The 17,403-nt window shown below is 48.9% G+C and overlaps 1 protein-coding gene across 1 annotated transcript in view; it reads right to left on the bottom strand.

Moving 5' to 3' along the window:
- The window catches only part of LOC134065736 (solute carrier organic anion transporter family member 5A1), a 54,486-nt gene extending 39,620 nt beyond the window's left edge, over positions 1-14,866 (bottom strand). Inside the window, exons 1-2 of the mRNA XM_062520770.1 lie at positions 14,809-14,866; positions 12,726-14,315 (exon numbers count right to left, since the gene is read on the bottom strand). Coding sequence (XP_062376754.1) covers positions 12,726-13,704 — 979 coding nt within the window. The 5' untranslated portion in view covers positions 13,705-14,315; positions 14,809-14,866. The remainder of the gene's footprint in view (positions 1-12,725; positions 14,316-14,808) is intronic.
- Between the last annotated feature and the right edge of the window lie 2,537 nt (positions 14,867-17,403).

Below are 17,403 nucleotides of genomic sequence, written 5' to 3'. Positions count from 1 at the left end.
GGCTTAGCGCAGGAATGCCATTAAAAAAGAAAGGGCCCGAGAAAAATGCGCTAATCCTTTTGTTGCTCCTCTGTGACCGACAGACGTCCAGCTAGCCAGGTCAGAGGCCTACTGAGTCTCTCTCTCCCTCTCCCTCTCTCTCTCTCGCTCTCTCCTTTTTTTCTGATAATCCTTTCATTCTCCTTGACCAAGTCACTCCTTCGTTCTTTCTTTCTGGCTCACAGTCCATCTCGCTCTAAATCTTCTGATAGTGGTTCCCAGTGGCTATTACGCTAAGGTGGTTGGAATAAAGCAAACATGACACAGCAGTGAGAGCTGTGAAGTATCAGCCCAAAGGCACACAAGTGTGAGAAGAGGGAGACACAAAGCGCAGCCACCAAAAAAACAACAAAAAAAACCAACCAACAGCAAAGTGAATATCTTTCACATTCTTCTCTCTCTCTGCTTCCTGTACTGTCTACTCGTCTATCTCTATGATTCTCTCCCTCTAGCAAAGGCTGTTCATGATTCTCTCTCTTCTGTCTCTACACCTCTGCTGTTCTCCTTTCTCTCTCTATTTGCTTTCCCTCCCTCCCTCCCTCCCTCCCTCCCTCCTTGCACTATCCTCTCTCTCTCTCTCTCTCTCTCCTCTCTCTCTCTCTCTCTCATGAACCACTATGATCCTCTCTTTCTATTCCTCTCTGCATCTCTCCCTCGTCTGCTGTGAATGCCACAGAGACACAGGCAGTGGCAGCTGCAGCAAGGGTGGATTTGTTCTCCCTAACAGAACGCGATGCAGAACATGATGCGGAACAGTGCCGCACACACACGCCGGCCTGGGAGAGCCGGGGAGACACCCCGCCATGGCTCGGTGAACACTGCGTACTGTACCACAGGACAGAACCGAGAACACACACAGACACACACGCACACACTCACTCTCATAAAACACAGTCAGTACATCAAATTTCATATTAGAACATACACATTGCCACTCACCAAAAACCCAAACAGCACATTCTGCTCGTCATCAGAGCATACATGTACACGCGCGCACGCACACACAACACACACACACTTAAATGTGGATTGTAGCTCTCATATGCTTTTGCATTAGACTGTGTTGCCTTGCCTTGCCTTGTCAGATTCAGGTCAGTTTGGCTCTCTCTGAAACACTGATGTTGCACAAGTGCATCATGTTCATGAAACACCTATGTGTCCTTACAGACCATTCAGATCAAGCCATGTCCAAACTCTACCTTCGACGATAATCATGGTTAGATCTACCTCGCAACCGTGAGTGAATAATTCCTAAATCTACTTCCATATGCATAGCCTCCACTCATTTGCATACAAATGCAACACGTTTATGTGCTGGAATATATTAGTCAGGAAAGACTTACTAATGCACTCAGAATGGGTCGTAAAAGTAAATATGTGAAGGAAACCTATACATCTCTAAACGTCCTCTGCCGCTCTAGATACTTAGCGAATGATTCATTTGGCAGCAGACCCATGCATTGTGTCTCTGAGAGAGAGAAAGACAGACAGAGAGAGAGGGAGAGGGAGAGAGAGAGAGACGGAGAGATAGACAGAAAGAGAGCGCTTGTAAGAGAGAGGTCGAGGGAAATAGAGAGACCCTGGCATGTAAACAAAACATGCACACTCCAAAAAAAAAAAAAAAAAAAGAAAGACACCGCCGCTGCTCAGCATTCCTCGACCGCCATCACCCACAGCAGTGAAGGCATGACTCAGGCCTGTCCAGACCCTGGGCAAACAGGAGATGTGAGGGCAGGGGAGGCGAGGAGGAGCGGAACGGGACTGCAGCTTTTGCCGCATTCCAGCTGTCGCGTAAAACGACTGGTGCTTGGGAATGTCACGTCCGTGTGAAAACCCGAGCTGCATTTCAGTTAGTCAACAAGTTGTGAGAACAATGCTACCGTTTGTTAGCAATCGTCTGTTGTTAGCAATTGTTACCAGATATAGCAATGCCATGGAACGAAGTATTACACAGCATTTTACACAAACAAACATCATAGCAACGTAACGACAGATAGAGGTTGGATACTATTGTTTCTACAACAATTTCATGAGGCATAATTCAGACAGAACTGCTAATGAACAGAGCATATCTACGCTTCTCATTAATTGTTATGGGTGCAACCATCTTGGAATTTCGAACTCGGGGTACTCTGAGTTTGAGTGGAACAAGTCGGGATACAACTTCAGGGGCGTTCCTCTTGTTTCCAGTTAGCAGCTCGGGCAAACAACTCGTCGGCCGACTCTGGCGGACAAATGGAACGCAGCATTTGTTCAGCCAGGCTGAGGACGCCACAGGGACAGCTGCGGACACTGCTGCTAGTGGTGGCTGGCCCACTGCTGTATTTGCACGCACGTCAGAAATGCCTTCAGCCTGACCCACTGCTCTGAGGGTGGATGTGTGTGTGTGTGTGTGTGGATGGGGGCTCGGGGCTCTGCTCTCTGGCTGCTGCCTCTCATCAGAGACGCCCCCGGATCCCAGGGCCCCCCCGGACAGGCCCAAACAAGCGGCCCGGAGAGGGCCATCTGGCACGGCGGGCATGGCAGGGTACTGGGTTAATGAGAGAACACACCTAATGGGCATGGCAGGGTACTGGGTTAATGAGAGAACACACCTAATTGCATTGGCAGCCTGGAGCAGCCCCGGACGACCAACGGGCCATGATGACTGGGCTGGGGTGGTGTAGTTCTTATAGTGTGTGTGTGCATGTGTGTGTGTGAGTGTATGAGTATACAGTATGTGTGCGTGTGCTTGTATGTGCGTGAGTGTATATGTGTATATGTGTGTGTGTGCATGTGTGCGTGTGAGTGTATGAGTATACAGTATGTGTGCGTGTGCTTGTATGTGCGTGAGTGTATATGTGTATATGTGTGTGTGTGTGTGTGTGTGTGTGTGTGTGTGTGTGTGTGTGTGTGTGTGTGTGTGTGTGTGTGTGTGTGTGTGTGCGTGTGTGTGTGTGTATACACGCACGTGTGTATGAAGGGTGTTTTGTTTGTGGGTGACTCACACCTGCAGCTCCTGTCCGATCTCCGCCAACAACAGGGAGCTTGAAAGCCCACAGGATGCGACTGGAGGAGCTGGTGTGTTCTACGGTCCACCCCTGACACCAACTCAGCGCTCCACAAAAGACAGAAGGCTATTTACCGCTGCGCCCATGCCACCAGACCTCATTTCACACCATTGTTCAGCACACGGAATCAGCAATAGCAGCAACTGCAGCTGAGGCTTTGGTTCAAGGGGGTCGATTTCAACTTATCTTTGAAAGTAAGTGGGGGAGGGAGAAAAAAAACACTCCCTTCCGAAACGTTTCAGACAATGCACATAGGGGTCTCTGGAGCACTGTCAATAGGTCATGTTAGAATTTCACAGCAAGATACAAACAGCCAACACACACACACACACACACATACACACGCACACACACATCAGAGTGCTGGAAGGCACACACACACACACACACACGCGCGCACACACAAAAAGCGAAACAAAGCGGTCTCAGTGTGCCGTTTTTTTGAAACCACACTCTAGGCACAAGAGCTCAGCCAGCTTTCCTCAGCAGCTGCCTCCTCCACCCCAGTCACTCAGAGGAACGCTTTCAGCCAAACACAAAAAAAGAGAGGAAGAAAGAAAACCGAAACAGGAAAAAAAACCCAGACAGACAGACAGACAGACAGACAGACAGACAGATAGACAGACAGACAGGCAAATAGAACACCAGGAGTTAAGCAGGGATTTTAGCTCATTACGACTCCCACATGCAAGAGGGACTCTCTCTTTCTTTCTCTCTCCCTCTCTCTCTCTCTCTCTCCCTCTCTCTCCATAAGGGTGTTCAAGAGGTCCATTACTTGCTGTATTTAACATCAAAAGCCCCCATGGAAAAGGAAGGCTTTTGTATTCTCTCTGGTGTACTGCTGGCAATCTCTCTGCTGGAGCTGTGTTTTCAAAGTCACACATTTGGTGCTCGTTCGCCTTGTTAGCAAGCGGACCTGCAGTCTCATGCCACAGCACGCAATTAGCTGATGAAATACCTTAATTGCCTCAGATGAACACCGTGTGACTATTAGAGGAACATCATCTAAAGGGCGGGCAAACAGGCTTAAAAGGAAAAAGCTCCGGGATGGAAAATGTGAAAAATGAAAACACCGCCCCGGTGCCCAGTGAGAAGTGAACCGCTGATATTATAATAAAACATGACATGTTTGAGAAACGGTTGTTTTTCCTATTTTACTCTTTTTTTGTAATCATTCAAGCACTGGTATGTTTGCCTTTTCCTGCAGCTGGCCCTGCCATGGTAAGCTCCAGCGGGGCTGTGTGTTCACCTCCCAAGGTTAATGTGTGCAGCACCCCCGAGGCTTCTCTGGCCTGTGGCAACGCACCAGGAAAGGTCAGACGCACGGGAGCCCCAGGAGCCCATCCTCACACCATCATCACACACACACACACACACACACACACACACACTAATCAACACACTCAACACAGGCATCTGTGGCTTTGGTCAAAAGGAACGGAGGAATGTGTTCTATTTCTTTTAGGGTGTGTGGTACAAAGACCAAAAGAGTTAGCCTGGCATGCCCTCCCAGTGACGCAACGCCTTCAGGCTTTTGCTGCTGGTCTGGTCAACTGCTCATTGAGAAGGATTTCTGAGTTCCCGAAATCTGCGGAACTGCCCCCTTTGGTCGAGAACCAATCAACTTTGAGCAGCTCCAACGGCTCTGGGTAGAGGCGTGTTCAAGGCAGAGGAAAGAGTGTTGTTATTGGCTTAAATCTACCAGTAGCAAATCGAGGCACTTAAAGGAGGCGGGTCAACCAGCGCTGGCAAGAAACCGTGTTAGCACAGGCTGTTGGTCAGACTAAAGTCTCGCAGAGCCTTTGAAAGTCGATGGTAATCAGGCTACAAAAGAGTAGTCCAATAGGCCAGCTATGAAGTCCTTCTGCTCTACAAAAAGAAAAAAAGCCAACTGCTTTGGCTGTTTTTATACTTTCTATTCTTCCTCCTTGGACTGCACATGGTCTTGTCAATCCCACTGTTTCCTCAACAGCCCCCCCCCCCCTCACCCGCCCCCTTCTTTCTCTCTCTATGGGTCCAAGAAAACAGAGAGTTGTCATCGCAATGGGTGAAACAGCAAAAAAAAAATACTTTGTGCCACACAACGCAAACCCTCTCTCAACTCAAGGCTTGGACGCCAAAAACACAACACTAAAAGGATAATAACACGCTGTGAAATAGGATTTTTCAGCAAGCGCCCCCCCCCCCCCCCCCCGCCTTCCTCCCTTCTCCAGTGTGTCTTTTTCTTTAGTGGCCGCAGAGAAATCCATTAGAGTCGCTCTCTGCTGCTGCTGCTGCCGCTGGACTTGCTCACTGACGCAGGGCTGGGGATGACTCAGACTCTAGTCGACTCTCCCTCCGCCACAGAGTGGGCTGTTTACCTAGATAAGCATCGCAAGAACACACTGTCCAAACCACGGCCTCCCCCCCCAGTACTCTTAAGGGGGCTTTCCCCCCCCTTTCAGCTCATTGTGCTTGGCAAACTCAGACAATAGGAAAACCCTCCGCTGCTTGGCAAATCCCCCACATATTATATGATCATTACAACAAGCAAACTAATTGGGGGTCTGTTCGAGGCTTTATAAACATCATAACATTATAACAAGCAGTTTATAAGAGGCCTGTGCAAAACATTACATGATGAGGTCCAACTAATAAGAACACTATGCCAGATTTTAATGTAATATAATACAGGCCTCATTTTGGGGAACAATCAGCACATTCTTTACCCTCATCTCTAGAGACGATAGAGACATCGGATGTAAGAAAGCATTCATCTGTCATTTGTTCCTCCACAAATCCCTACTTTTAATTAGCATTCATTTGCTGAATAAGCCGGTGCGACGCGCTCAAATTGACATCCATTGTTTATAATCCCGGCAGACAGCGGCTAATTAGGATTAATGTCATCTTCGGGGTGCTGGTCCCGCATCAAACAATATGTGACATCTGTCAAAGCCAATCTGGCTCTGCGCGGAGCTACCAGGTGTACACCATCTATTTGTGAACCGTGACGATGCCCTCCCGTGCAATCAATGTCACTCCTGGAGGAAGCGTAAATCACAATGTCTTACTCGGCAGCAAATGACCGATCTTGCCTTCCGTCTCAGATAACACCAGGACCCGGGGCTGGTCCGTCTCAGAATGTGTCCGAACCGGATCTATGCCATGTCTTGGCCAGGAGTGACCTCACCTCAGTGATCAACAATCTGTGTTCTTTTTGTTTAGTTTTGTTTTCCTTACTGGAGCACTGGATGTCGTGATCGAGTTTAATAGATCGAAGACAAGCTGAGACCTGGAACCACTAGAGAGTCAATGGGTTCCGCCCTTTTAGTTCCCAGCGGACACAAAGCATTTTATTTTGCGCTGGTTGTGCCCATTTTCACTGGACATTTCCATGTTTTCCAGATCAACATGTTCCGGCTGGAAAGGGGATTTACATGAAGACTGGACCAAAATAACTTGTTGGCCCCAAAGGCCGCAAATGAGAACAAGAAAATCAATTCATGAAGACATAAAAGAGGCATTATAGCCAATTGAGGCTAAGTAGTGACCTCTGCAAATTGTTCTGGCCGTGGGGCTGGTTTTGCAGATTACGGTCATTATGTGACCAGTCACCCCCAGCCCTCTCCCACCCCCGCCTCCCACAATGCCCCCTCCTTAACTACTGTACTGACAGCAGAAATAAAGAACTGGAGGAAAAGGCCGCAGGAAAGGCCGCTGTCAGGCGACCTATTCCCCGCACGCAGAGCTGTGGAGAAGTTTCCGGTCTCTCTCGGCTGAGACACAAACTCAGGCCAAGGCTGAGCCTCCAGATCAACTGCATGTCTCTCTCTGCTCCAGACGTGCAGCCAACCTCTCACTCAGCCCCCCTGGGCAACTCAAGGGAGGTGTGTGTGTGTGTGTGTGTGTGTGTGTGTGTGTGTGTGTGTGTGTGTGTGTGTGTGTGTGTGTGTGTGCAGTGGGTGTGGGGTGCAGCAGGCTACATTAATGTAAACACAGGAACCAATTTAGAGCTCCTAGCTGCTGAGTAACCATAAGCTGTAACACTAGCCTGTGGCCCAGTTCTCTCTGAGTTTGTGTGCGTGTGTGTGTGAGTGTGACCCAGCAAGAGCCAGAGAGAGTTATAAATTATGATTGCTCAAGTGAGAGAGAGAGAGAGAGACAGACAGCGAGAGAGAGAAAGAAAGAGAGAGAGAGAGAGAGAGAGAGAGAGAGAGAGAGAGAGAGAGAGAGAGAGACAGGCACAGATTCTTTCATGTGCTCCGCATAAGGAAGTAAGGCCATTCCTCTACAGGCCTGGGAAATGCAATCTACCGGAGGTACAGAGAAATATTACACCACACAGGAGGCAGACATGTCCAGCACAGACTGTCCGTCTATGTGTGTGTGTGTGTGTGTGTGTGTGTGTGTGAAAGATAGTGAAAGAGAGAGAGGGGAGGTAGATACGGAGAGGTGGAGATAAGGTGGAGGGGGAGAGTAAATGCACGTGAGGGTGAAGTAGAAAAACATACGCACGCAGAGTGGGAGGACACACATACATTACCTTCTGTCCTCTGTCATTCCCTCCCTCGTCACACACACGCACACACACACACACAGAATATGGACTCAGAGCAGCTGCTCCCTGGCTAAATTTAACATAGGAGAGCACGGCGTTGCTCACCGACTACAGCGTGGCTGAAGAAGCGTATATGTACCAAGGACTGCACCGATCTCTCCCACATCTCACTCACACACACACGCGCAAACACACACACATGCACACACGCACACACACACACACACACACGTACACACAGACACACACACACACACAAACACTCACACACCAACAACTCTGTTTATCTGCACTCTCTCAGAACATCCAGCTAATATAGAGCCCTGAATGTAATCTGGCCAGCGTTCAGCCAGACCAGTGACGCATCTTGGCCGCCAGTCCACCACAGCCAACCCCCCCCCCCCATCCAACCAGCGCTGAGCATGAATGAGAGGTCCACACAGGCCCACCGTGGGTTAGGATACGGCCGTGCTGCCGCTGCCGCTGCCGGCTTTGATGCCAGGGTTGAAAACGGGTGAGACTATTAGGCGGAATAAATAATGCACAACTCCTCCATAATACACTCGGACAATGGCTGCAGCTGCTACACTACGCTCCGGAGAACACTAAACACGCTGCAGCCATTTGGAATGCGTGCACTTAACTCCTCTCACAACACACACACACACACACACACACTGATAAACACACACACACACACACACACACACACACACACAGTGCTTCGCAATCCAATCAACATTGACCCCTTCAGCTGACTCCAATCTATTAGGCGCGCACAAAAAATCACTGGCTTGTAAATCAGAGATGGAAAGCAATGGTGAGTGAGGCGACTTCATCACTAGATTACGGCAAACACGCCATTGGTGAATGGTGCATTGCTGACGAGGAATGCCAAGCTTGGGCCATTGTTTGAACAGACACCCAGGGAAATCGATTCCAACAAAAAAACAGGGGGAGGTAATGAAATACAACGGCAGCGTCAAACACCAAGGCAAGCCACCATTGTGGATAGGCTCTTCTCCTCCACACTCATAATGTCACCCGCTGGAGATCAAAGCTACATGGCCAACATGTGTCTGACCTATTGATTTCCCTCTGTAGACATGGTTTGTGTGCAGTGTGTGTGTGTGTGTGTGTGTGTGTGTGTCAGTGTGTGGGTGTGGAAGGGGGGTTCCAGACAAAGGGGTCTCTGCTTTTGATGAGTGAGCCCAGTTCTGACCAATGGGTCAGTGGAGAGGTCTAAACTGCAGGCCCCGGTGTGATCAAATGGACTGGCGTTTGTTGATAGATCATATAGCCAGTGGGTCTGAAACGTCCAGGAAGACGGGAGTGTGAACGCAATGTTCTAGAGGACTCTTTACAGAAGGAGGAGGGGGAGAAAGAGAAATAAAATTGCTTGTGTGTGTATGTGTGTGTGGAGGGGGGTTGTGTGTGTGTGTGTGCATGTGTGTGTTTGTGAGGGGGGAGGGTATGTGTGTGTGTGTGAGAGAGAGAGAGAGAGAGAAAGAGAGAGTGTACACACAGTGCAAAGAAATGACACACACATTGCTAGTTGCCCCAAGCGTACATTGGAATGAGGAGACAGAGACACTGTGTGCTGTAAACAGAAAACAGAAAAGGAAGACGTGCAGCAAAAAAGAATCTGTCTGCAAATCTCTGTAAGCAAAAACACACTCTAGTCTTCCCTTGGTGAATACACTGGAACTCTGAGAAGCCGGAAGCAAAAACACATTTCTCCAGACAGCTCCAAAGGAATGCATGTGTGCGTGCGTGTGTGTGTGTGAGAGAGAGAGATAGTGTGTGTGTGTGAGTGAGAGAGAGAGTGTGTGTGTGTGTGTGTCATCCCCAATGAGCAGCTCGCCTAGACTGACATAATAAACCCACCTCACCTTTAGGCTATGCATGCACTAATGTGAAACTCAATCTCACTCCCCTTTCTCTCCCAGTGGACCCTTCCACTCTCAGATGGGGTGGCCATCTAATGAGATGTTTTAGATTCCTGAGATATAGGTACCGTCTTGCCCCTCTCAACACCAGCCATTGGAACGGCGCTGTTTTGGCCTGAGCGTTGGGTTTAGATCTGATTAGCTGTTTGAGGGTCCTGAGAAGGGTTAAGGTCAGCGTCGTCGTTGTGAGGCAACTGGACGAGGCTGTTTTGCCGGAGTGTTGGGTTTTGTTTTGGCCGTCCATCACTGGGTCCTGCAGATGAGGGGCGAGCGGTAACAGGACTCGCTCTGGCGCTCCACTCTCCCGACACAGCGGAGGCTCGGGGGGGAGATACTGGACGGGTGGTGGGTGGGTGGGTGGGGATGGGGGGATGGACGACCGATGCTTGTTATTGCTGCAGTCTCAAAGGGCTCTACACAAGTAGCTACAAGCCCAAAGCACAGTATCTGTGTGTTTTAGAACGTGTGTGTGAGTGTGTGTGCGTGTGTGTGTGTGTGTGTGTGTAGAAAAAGAGGGGGAAAACAAACAACAATAGAGCATGCCTGATAAAAAACGATAGAGGTGGAATGGAGCTCAGTTTAGCTTCAACCCCATCGCTCCACCTGATAGCCCGATAGCCCTGCGCTCTGAAATCATTACAGCACCAGAGAGACAAGCTACTCTATCTGCAGAAGAGGGTCATCCACACTTAAAAAAAAACAACAGCGATACAATTACAGGCCAAATACCCTGAGCCACTGAGGCCAATGTTCTGCACTGTAATAAACACAAAGACCCAACTTCCTAGAAAAGTGCCTGGTTCTGGTAGAGACTTACAGCTCGCCAGAACTGAGCCAGCAGCAGACCGGAGGTGGGCCGGGTCTGACACAGAGTCCTCTGCCAGTTGACCGTGAGAAGTGCTTGAGTTTTTGCACCATCATGCTGGGATGACACACAGAGTATTTATAAACACTGGTTTCCTTATTCATGCCCTCATCTGGCGGCCATCACTCTGCAGTCTTTCTAAGGTCAGAGGTTACAGACTGATGGGGGTGTGGGAGGCTTCCTACAGCACTGAGTCACAGTATTTTGGACTGTTTTGTTTATGCCTAGCTTGAGTTAATGAGATAGGACAGGGGGAGACATAATGCTTTAATGGTGATTGCATTTTTCAGCTTCAGAATATGCTCACACAACACACACACACACACACACACACACACACACACACACACACACACACACACACACACACACACACACACACACACACACACACACACACACACACACACACACAATAAGGGTGTCTGCAGATCAAAGCAGACTTACTTGGGTAATTGCACCAAGAGAAATCTGAAACTGCATTTTTTAAATCTCTGTTGTCCAGTTTAGACCGGCATCAGCATGCTTGCTTTTAAGAAATACTTTCCAAGTCAATCAATAGATAATTAAGTGTATTTAAACTCCATATTTTATGTGAGTGCATAATGTGTATCTAAAGTATTTACAAGCAATGCTCTGTGTAATGTTATATGTGTGTGTGAGTGTGAGTGTGGGAGGGTGTGTGAGGGTAACAGTTTAGTACGACCATGTTTTCCTGGCTGGCCCCTAACTGTGTGATGGCCTTACAGTGACCCCCCTGCCTGTCCAACTATGTGCGTATGCACACCCCCCCCCCCCCCCCCCCCCCCTTTTTTTTCCAAACTGACAACCCCCCCCCCCCCACCAATCTCCCCACCATAGAGGTGCTGGGACCCAGTGCAGCTGGGCAGCAATCAGATGGAGGGGGTCATTTGTTGCCCCAGACAGTGTGTCCTGCTGCCCCATTTGCCCAATGGTCTGTGTCTAAAGTGCCCTCCCAAACTCAAACTGGTCCCGAGCTCTTGCCAGCCAAACACTGGCCACTGTCTTTTTCGCTTGTCAGGACTCCAAGTGCAAGTGGGAGATTTGCAGGTCTTGGATCTGGGTCAGTGAACTTTACATCGATTCAAATAGGCTAGTCAATTTTTAGCCTCGACTCAAGATGAGCCGAGATACACTGATGAATCCCGGCCGGCGTGACATTCTTTTCGAAACGGTCACAGGCAGACAAGCCCGAATCCTTGCTCTCTCGTCTCTGAGTGATATCAGTTGGTTCTAGAGGCATTCGAATAGCAGTTGGTTCTGGAACACTTCTGGACTAGGTCTGGTTCTGTTCTGCCGCAGATCTTTGCTCTAGTCAGGACCAGCATAGTTCAAGAGTCAGCCGCTATGCAGCAAAGGGAAAACCAGCTCAGCTGAAGCAGCTGCAAGATGTCTCTCCAGTATTCCCCATGTGTACTGAGTGTGTGTATACGTGTGTGTGTGTGTGTGTGTGTGTGTCTTTAACAGCTCTACGCCAGACAGAACTGGACACTGATCACTTATTCGGCACAAGACTCAGCTCACATGGGCACAGCTTAGGCCACGGTCAGCTTCACCCATGTCTGTTTACACATACACACACACACACACACACACACTCACGCTCGTGCCCAGAGTTTACCCTCACTGCACAGGAATCTGAAGGAGATTAAAGTGAAGGACATTAGTGAGTACTACTGTATCTCTAAGTGCAGATCGGATCCCATGTGCACTTTGACCTCCCTAGACAAACGGTGACCTCGGGAACGACGAAGGCGGCCCCTAATGTGTTCCTGCGCCTCATCTACATGGCTAATGGATGCTAATTCGTTGGCCCAGTCTCCCCGTGTCTCATTGACGGAGTAAGGGGGGGGAAACTAGCGAGGGGTCTCTCCCCTTTGTCACTTGCCAAAACTACATCTGGATTGGTTTCAAAAATGGTGGCGCAAGCCATCTGATATCAGCTGCGATTTGACCATGTTGATACAACAGCAGCAATGGCAGCAAGAGGACTGGATTGTATGCAGCTTATCTGGTGGGGCTAGTCTATGAAAAGGTGAGGAGTAGGGGTGTTAGTACAAATTGAGGGACTTGGTAGGAATCTATTACAGATGAAAGCGTGCCTAATGGAGGGGGACAGGCATGGCACACACCCAGGGAAGAACATGCTGCTTGACAACCCACAAAGCCCCAGCAGACAGGAATCAAAGGGAGCATCTGTGCTGCCCTGCTGTGGAGACCTTTCCGCCGCGCCAGAACCAGAGAGACGGGGAGAGCCTTACCCAGGTAGAGCGAGGCGTTCTCCTTCTTCACGTTGTCGTCCAGGTAGGTGGGTCCCAGCGTGTAGATGGGCGTGGAGCCCATGCCCACCAGGATCTGGGCGCAGACGAAGAGCGCCACGTAGAGGTTGTGCTCGTTGCCCTCCTGGTCGCGCGGGCACGACGCCACGTCCAGCGTGTCGCGCCCGCTGCCGTTGTTGGCGTTGAGGCACAGGCCCTCGTTGCCCGCGGACGAGTTGACCTCCAGGATCTGGTACGGCGGCGAGATGAAGTGCGGCAGCGAGAAGAGCGCCGCGCCCACCGCGATGAAGACCCCGCCCACGGCCAGCCAGCGCGGGCGCTGACCGCGGCCCCCGAAGTAGCTGATGAAGACCACCACCAGCAGGCTGCCGATGTCGAAGCAGCTGACCAACAGGCCCGACTCGGAGCTGCGCAGGCTGTAGCGCTTCTCGATGGTGGTGATGACGCTGCTGAGGTAGCCGGACACCATCAGCGACTGGATGAAGGTCAGGTAGCACATGCAGAAGAGGAAGCAGCGCGAGTCGGCCAGGATCACCTGCACGTACTTGCGCGCCGAGAAGCGCGCCAGCCGGGCGAAGGAGAAGCCGAGCTTCTTGCCCCCGCCGCCGCCGCCCGCCGAGCGGTTGGCGTCCACGCGCGCCGAGCTGCTCAGGCCCACCGTGCTGGACGCCGAGGGCGAGAAGTCCGTCCGCGTGGGCGACTCGGCCAGGCTGGAGTCCGTCCTCTGCTGGAGGTCGCTCAGCGCCGAGCTGCGGTCGCCGTCGTTGACGGACGTCTGCGTCGTGCACACCATCCGCGGCTCGGGCAGCAGCTCGCCCCCGGGCAGGCGGCCCCCGTTGAGGATGGGCAAGCTCTTGGACTTGTAGTAGTTGGCCGAGTCGCCGTAGTTGCCCTGGAAGTCTTGGACTTCCAGAGACTCCGATATGTCGCTCCCCGTCTCATCGTTGTCCGAGGAAGTCATGGCGAGTCCAAAGTTAAAGCTCTAACACTGTCCTGGAGGTGCTTTTTGGATTCCTTTATCAATGCCAGATGCCAGACAAGACTCTGCTACCACAGGGCTGTGAGCTTGAGTGAAGTTGCAGCCCTGTTAGTAGAGGCAAGAAGGTACTGGCCCCTCTAGCAGATAGCATGATTTATTTGCATTTCTATTTGCATCTCCGACAGTGTCTGACTGATCTGTTCATGGTCACTAATGTCACTATTATATCATGCTAGCACTCCAGTAGCAGAATATTTAAATCCATATATTGATCCTATTCTGCCAGGATTAGGCTACATTAAATAGCCTACCTTAGATATGCCACTAACATTAGTTATGTAAACGTGTCCACAATTGTTCTATAGAGACAATTGAGCATGAACATAAAAACAACTGTAATTGTTTTAGAGCACAATAGTCACATCAAACTAACAGAACAGCTTCATGTTAAAGTCATCTTCTCTCTGAACCAATCGTAACGTTTACAGAATCCGCATGTGGCCAATTTGATAGCTCTTTGTTACTTGTCAGTGCTCGGCAGGTCGTCGGAAGGTAGCCGATCCGCTATTCTGTCCCAACAGCTGCGTCGAATTCTGTAAGCAGAGGGTAACAAAGAAACAACTGAGGCATTTTGCTTTTTCAATGTGTTACACTGAAGCAAGAGTAGGCTAGCTGACGTTATGCGATGTAATATCAATGAACGGTGTTCTGTTTAAGATCTAAGAAAGCCAAAGAACATGACAAAGAAAACGGAAAGCCAGCCATAAACCCACAGAGTCTAGCTTTCGTGATTAAAAAAAATGACACCGAAATAAACCCACATCGGAAAATGTCAGCGTCAAAAAAGCAATTAGGTTTTGACACTCGATGACAAAAGAAGCACAAAAAACCTTTACGATCACGACTTCGAAATTCGTCATGAATCAAAAACTACATAGACAATGAACTGTCAAGTCACTCGCGTCACGCACATTATGAAGTGTAAGCTAAATCTGTTATTTTCAAAAGAAGACATTAATCAAACAAAAAACGTTTACATAGCCTAAAAGAACGGTTTTACAATAACCAGTTGTAGCCTACACTTACATAGGACAGGAGGAGGTAGGCTGTTGTTTTCCCGGAGCGGACTCTATCTCTGAATGAGATTGCGGGTAACTGATGGAAGTGGGGGGGAGCCGAGAGACCATCCACTCTGCTGGATTTGAGGGACTTGTAGTCTTTTACAGCCCGCCGCTGTTATTCGATCGCAGTTAACCCCTTTTAGTTATCAGAAACAACCTAAACCTCGGTAAAACTCTGCTTGTCGTAGAGATGTTGTCCCACCAGAATTTGAAATGATCTTTTGACAGCGAAAACATTGACATTTCGCAGGAATCTGATGCTGTGGGACTACAAGTTCCAAAATGCATAGCCTACACGGCATTCCATCTCACCCTAAACTCTGCATAAACGACAGCTGAGAAACCTGCTGACCCGAGAGGTGGTTGGGTGCCGTTGGGTGAATTGGATGTTATATTGTCCCCGTTTCGTTCAGCGGTTGATGGTAGGCAGTAGGCTAGGGAAAGTAGCTGGTGATAGAGAGCACATTTGCCTACATTATGACCAGTAGTAGCCAGCTGTCGTAGTAGGCTATTTGCCAACTAGATCTGAAAACATAGCCTAAGCTGTATTTAACTAACATGAAAACTATGTGATTATTTGTTTTTTGAAAAGAAAACAATCCACATTGGAACACGTTTAACACAATTGTTTTGTTCAACATGATAGCATAATTTATCATCATGACAATTATTCTCTTTAGGCTATGATAAATATTTACAATGTGTCAATATACCATGCACCTTTCCTGAAGAGAGGAATCTACATGACCTAACCTGCTTGTGTGTGTGTGTGTGTGTGTGTGTGTGTGTGTTGCACATGTGTGTTGCTCAACTCTATCACCAGCTACAGTCAACAGTGCTATTTTACACTGTGCTTGGCAAAATAAGATATTGGCCCCTTCCCTGTCTTCCTGAGGGATTTACCCTAAGCTAGTCAATCACTGATGGAGATCAATGAACCACTATCATCCTTTTTCTCACTACAAGCCTGAAAAGGACAAATCAGTAGCTGACATGGAGGGGAAGACAGCATGTGACTCATCATTTTGGCTGGAGAGCTATGCAGCCTTCTCAAACGTCTATACGGAGGAAGGGTGGGAGGGAGCGGCCTTTATTTAGGCACCAGTGTTTTTATATCTGTAGGCTACCCTAAATATCTCCAGCAAGAATGTATGCACACAAGCACTCAGGAGTGATGCTTTATTCATGGCCGCAGTGAAGCGGGTTCACTGTTGTGCAGCCAATGAATAAATGGAAGCGTTTGAGTGTGGATGTAATGCATGTGTGTGTTTGTTTGTTTCACTGTGTTATGTTGGTTGCGTGTGTATGTCATGTGTATGTGAAGTACTTAGAGATTGTTTGTGTGGCTATGCATCAGTTAGAAGGTGTGTGTGTGTGTGTGTGTGTGTGTGTGTGTGTGTGTGTGTGCAAGAATATATGTGTGCACAAATGTGTGTGCTTGCCTGTGCATGGTATTTGTCAGCATTAGTGTGAGGTGAGAATGTGTGTGCGTGTGTGTGTGTGTGTGTGTGTGTGTGTGTGTGTGTGTGTGTGTGTGCGTGCGCGTGTTTAAAATGGGAAAGTCACTGGAGTGCAGCAGAGTGGCTGGTGGATGGGGAGGTCAGTCCAGTCACAGCTTTTAGTCCTTGCCACTACAGCTGCTCTGGGGGCTTAGCCGGTGGCCATGCCAGACAACATCATTACGCCAAATTCCTCCACAACTCTGGTAATGTCCAGTGATTACAGGCCCATCTCCCGCATGACGGCCATTTTTAGTCGCAGAGCACAGGGGGTAGTGGTGTAGTATTGGTCGGGTTATGCCCAAAGCCAAAGCTGAAATTTCCGTTTGCGATGGCATATTGCATAAGACTGTAACTGTCTTCAGGATTGAGACAGATGACCAAGATGGTGTTGCTGAAGGCATGACTGATGAAGCTGGGAATTGACAAAGACGAAGATATCTATCAAAAGGCCACAAAGTTGTTTTGTTTGTATTTTGTCTATTCCCAGGTCTGTAGAAGCCCGAAAATAACACCATGGACTGGTTGGCAGAGCAGGATTTTGGACAATGTCACCAAATATTTTAAGATGTGTTTATATGGGCAAATATAGACTCTGAATCAGCAATGTAGGGAGATGACGCATGGGCAGACTAAAGGTATGTAGCGAAGAGATGGTTCAGATAACCAACAGTGAAATGTAGGTGTTTTTCTGAAAAGTTTATCTTTTTTGACAAACCACAGACACACCTGGAATGGATAGGCCTACTGTGTAAATACCATGTTTCTGACCATTTCATATCACTCTCTGTGTGTGTGTGTGTGTGTGTGTGTGTGTGTGTGTGTGTGTGTGTGTCTGTCCTTGCTATGAAAAATACAAGATCCAAGTCTTCTCTAAATTATAATGCTGGTAACAACTATGCGGTATCAGTAGCCTATATTTGCCATGTCCTTCACCTATAACGGAGACTTCAGACGGACGTGTACAACAACCGTTTGTAGCCTGCACAGATCATAGCAAACATAGTGAGTGCTGAGTGTTATTTGAAAATGCTTCTGGTGATGTGCATTAGCATTAATAC

This window comes from Sardina pilchardus, chromosome 19, assembly GCF_963854185.1.
Source record: "Sardina pilchardus chromosome 19, fSarPil1.1, whole genome shotgun sequence".
In the NCBI taxonomy this organism is placed as follows: Eukaryota; Metazoa; Chordata; class Actinopteri; order Clupeiformes; family Clupeidae; genus Sardina; species Sardina pilchardus.
This window is presented reverse-complemented; position numbering and strand designations above follow the sequence as displayed.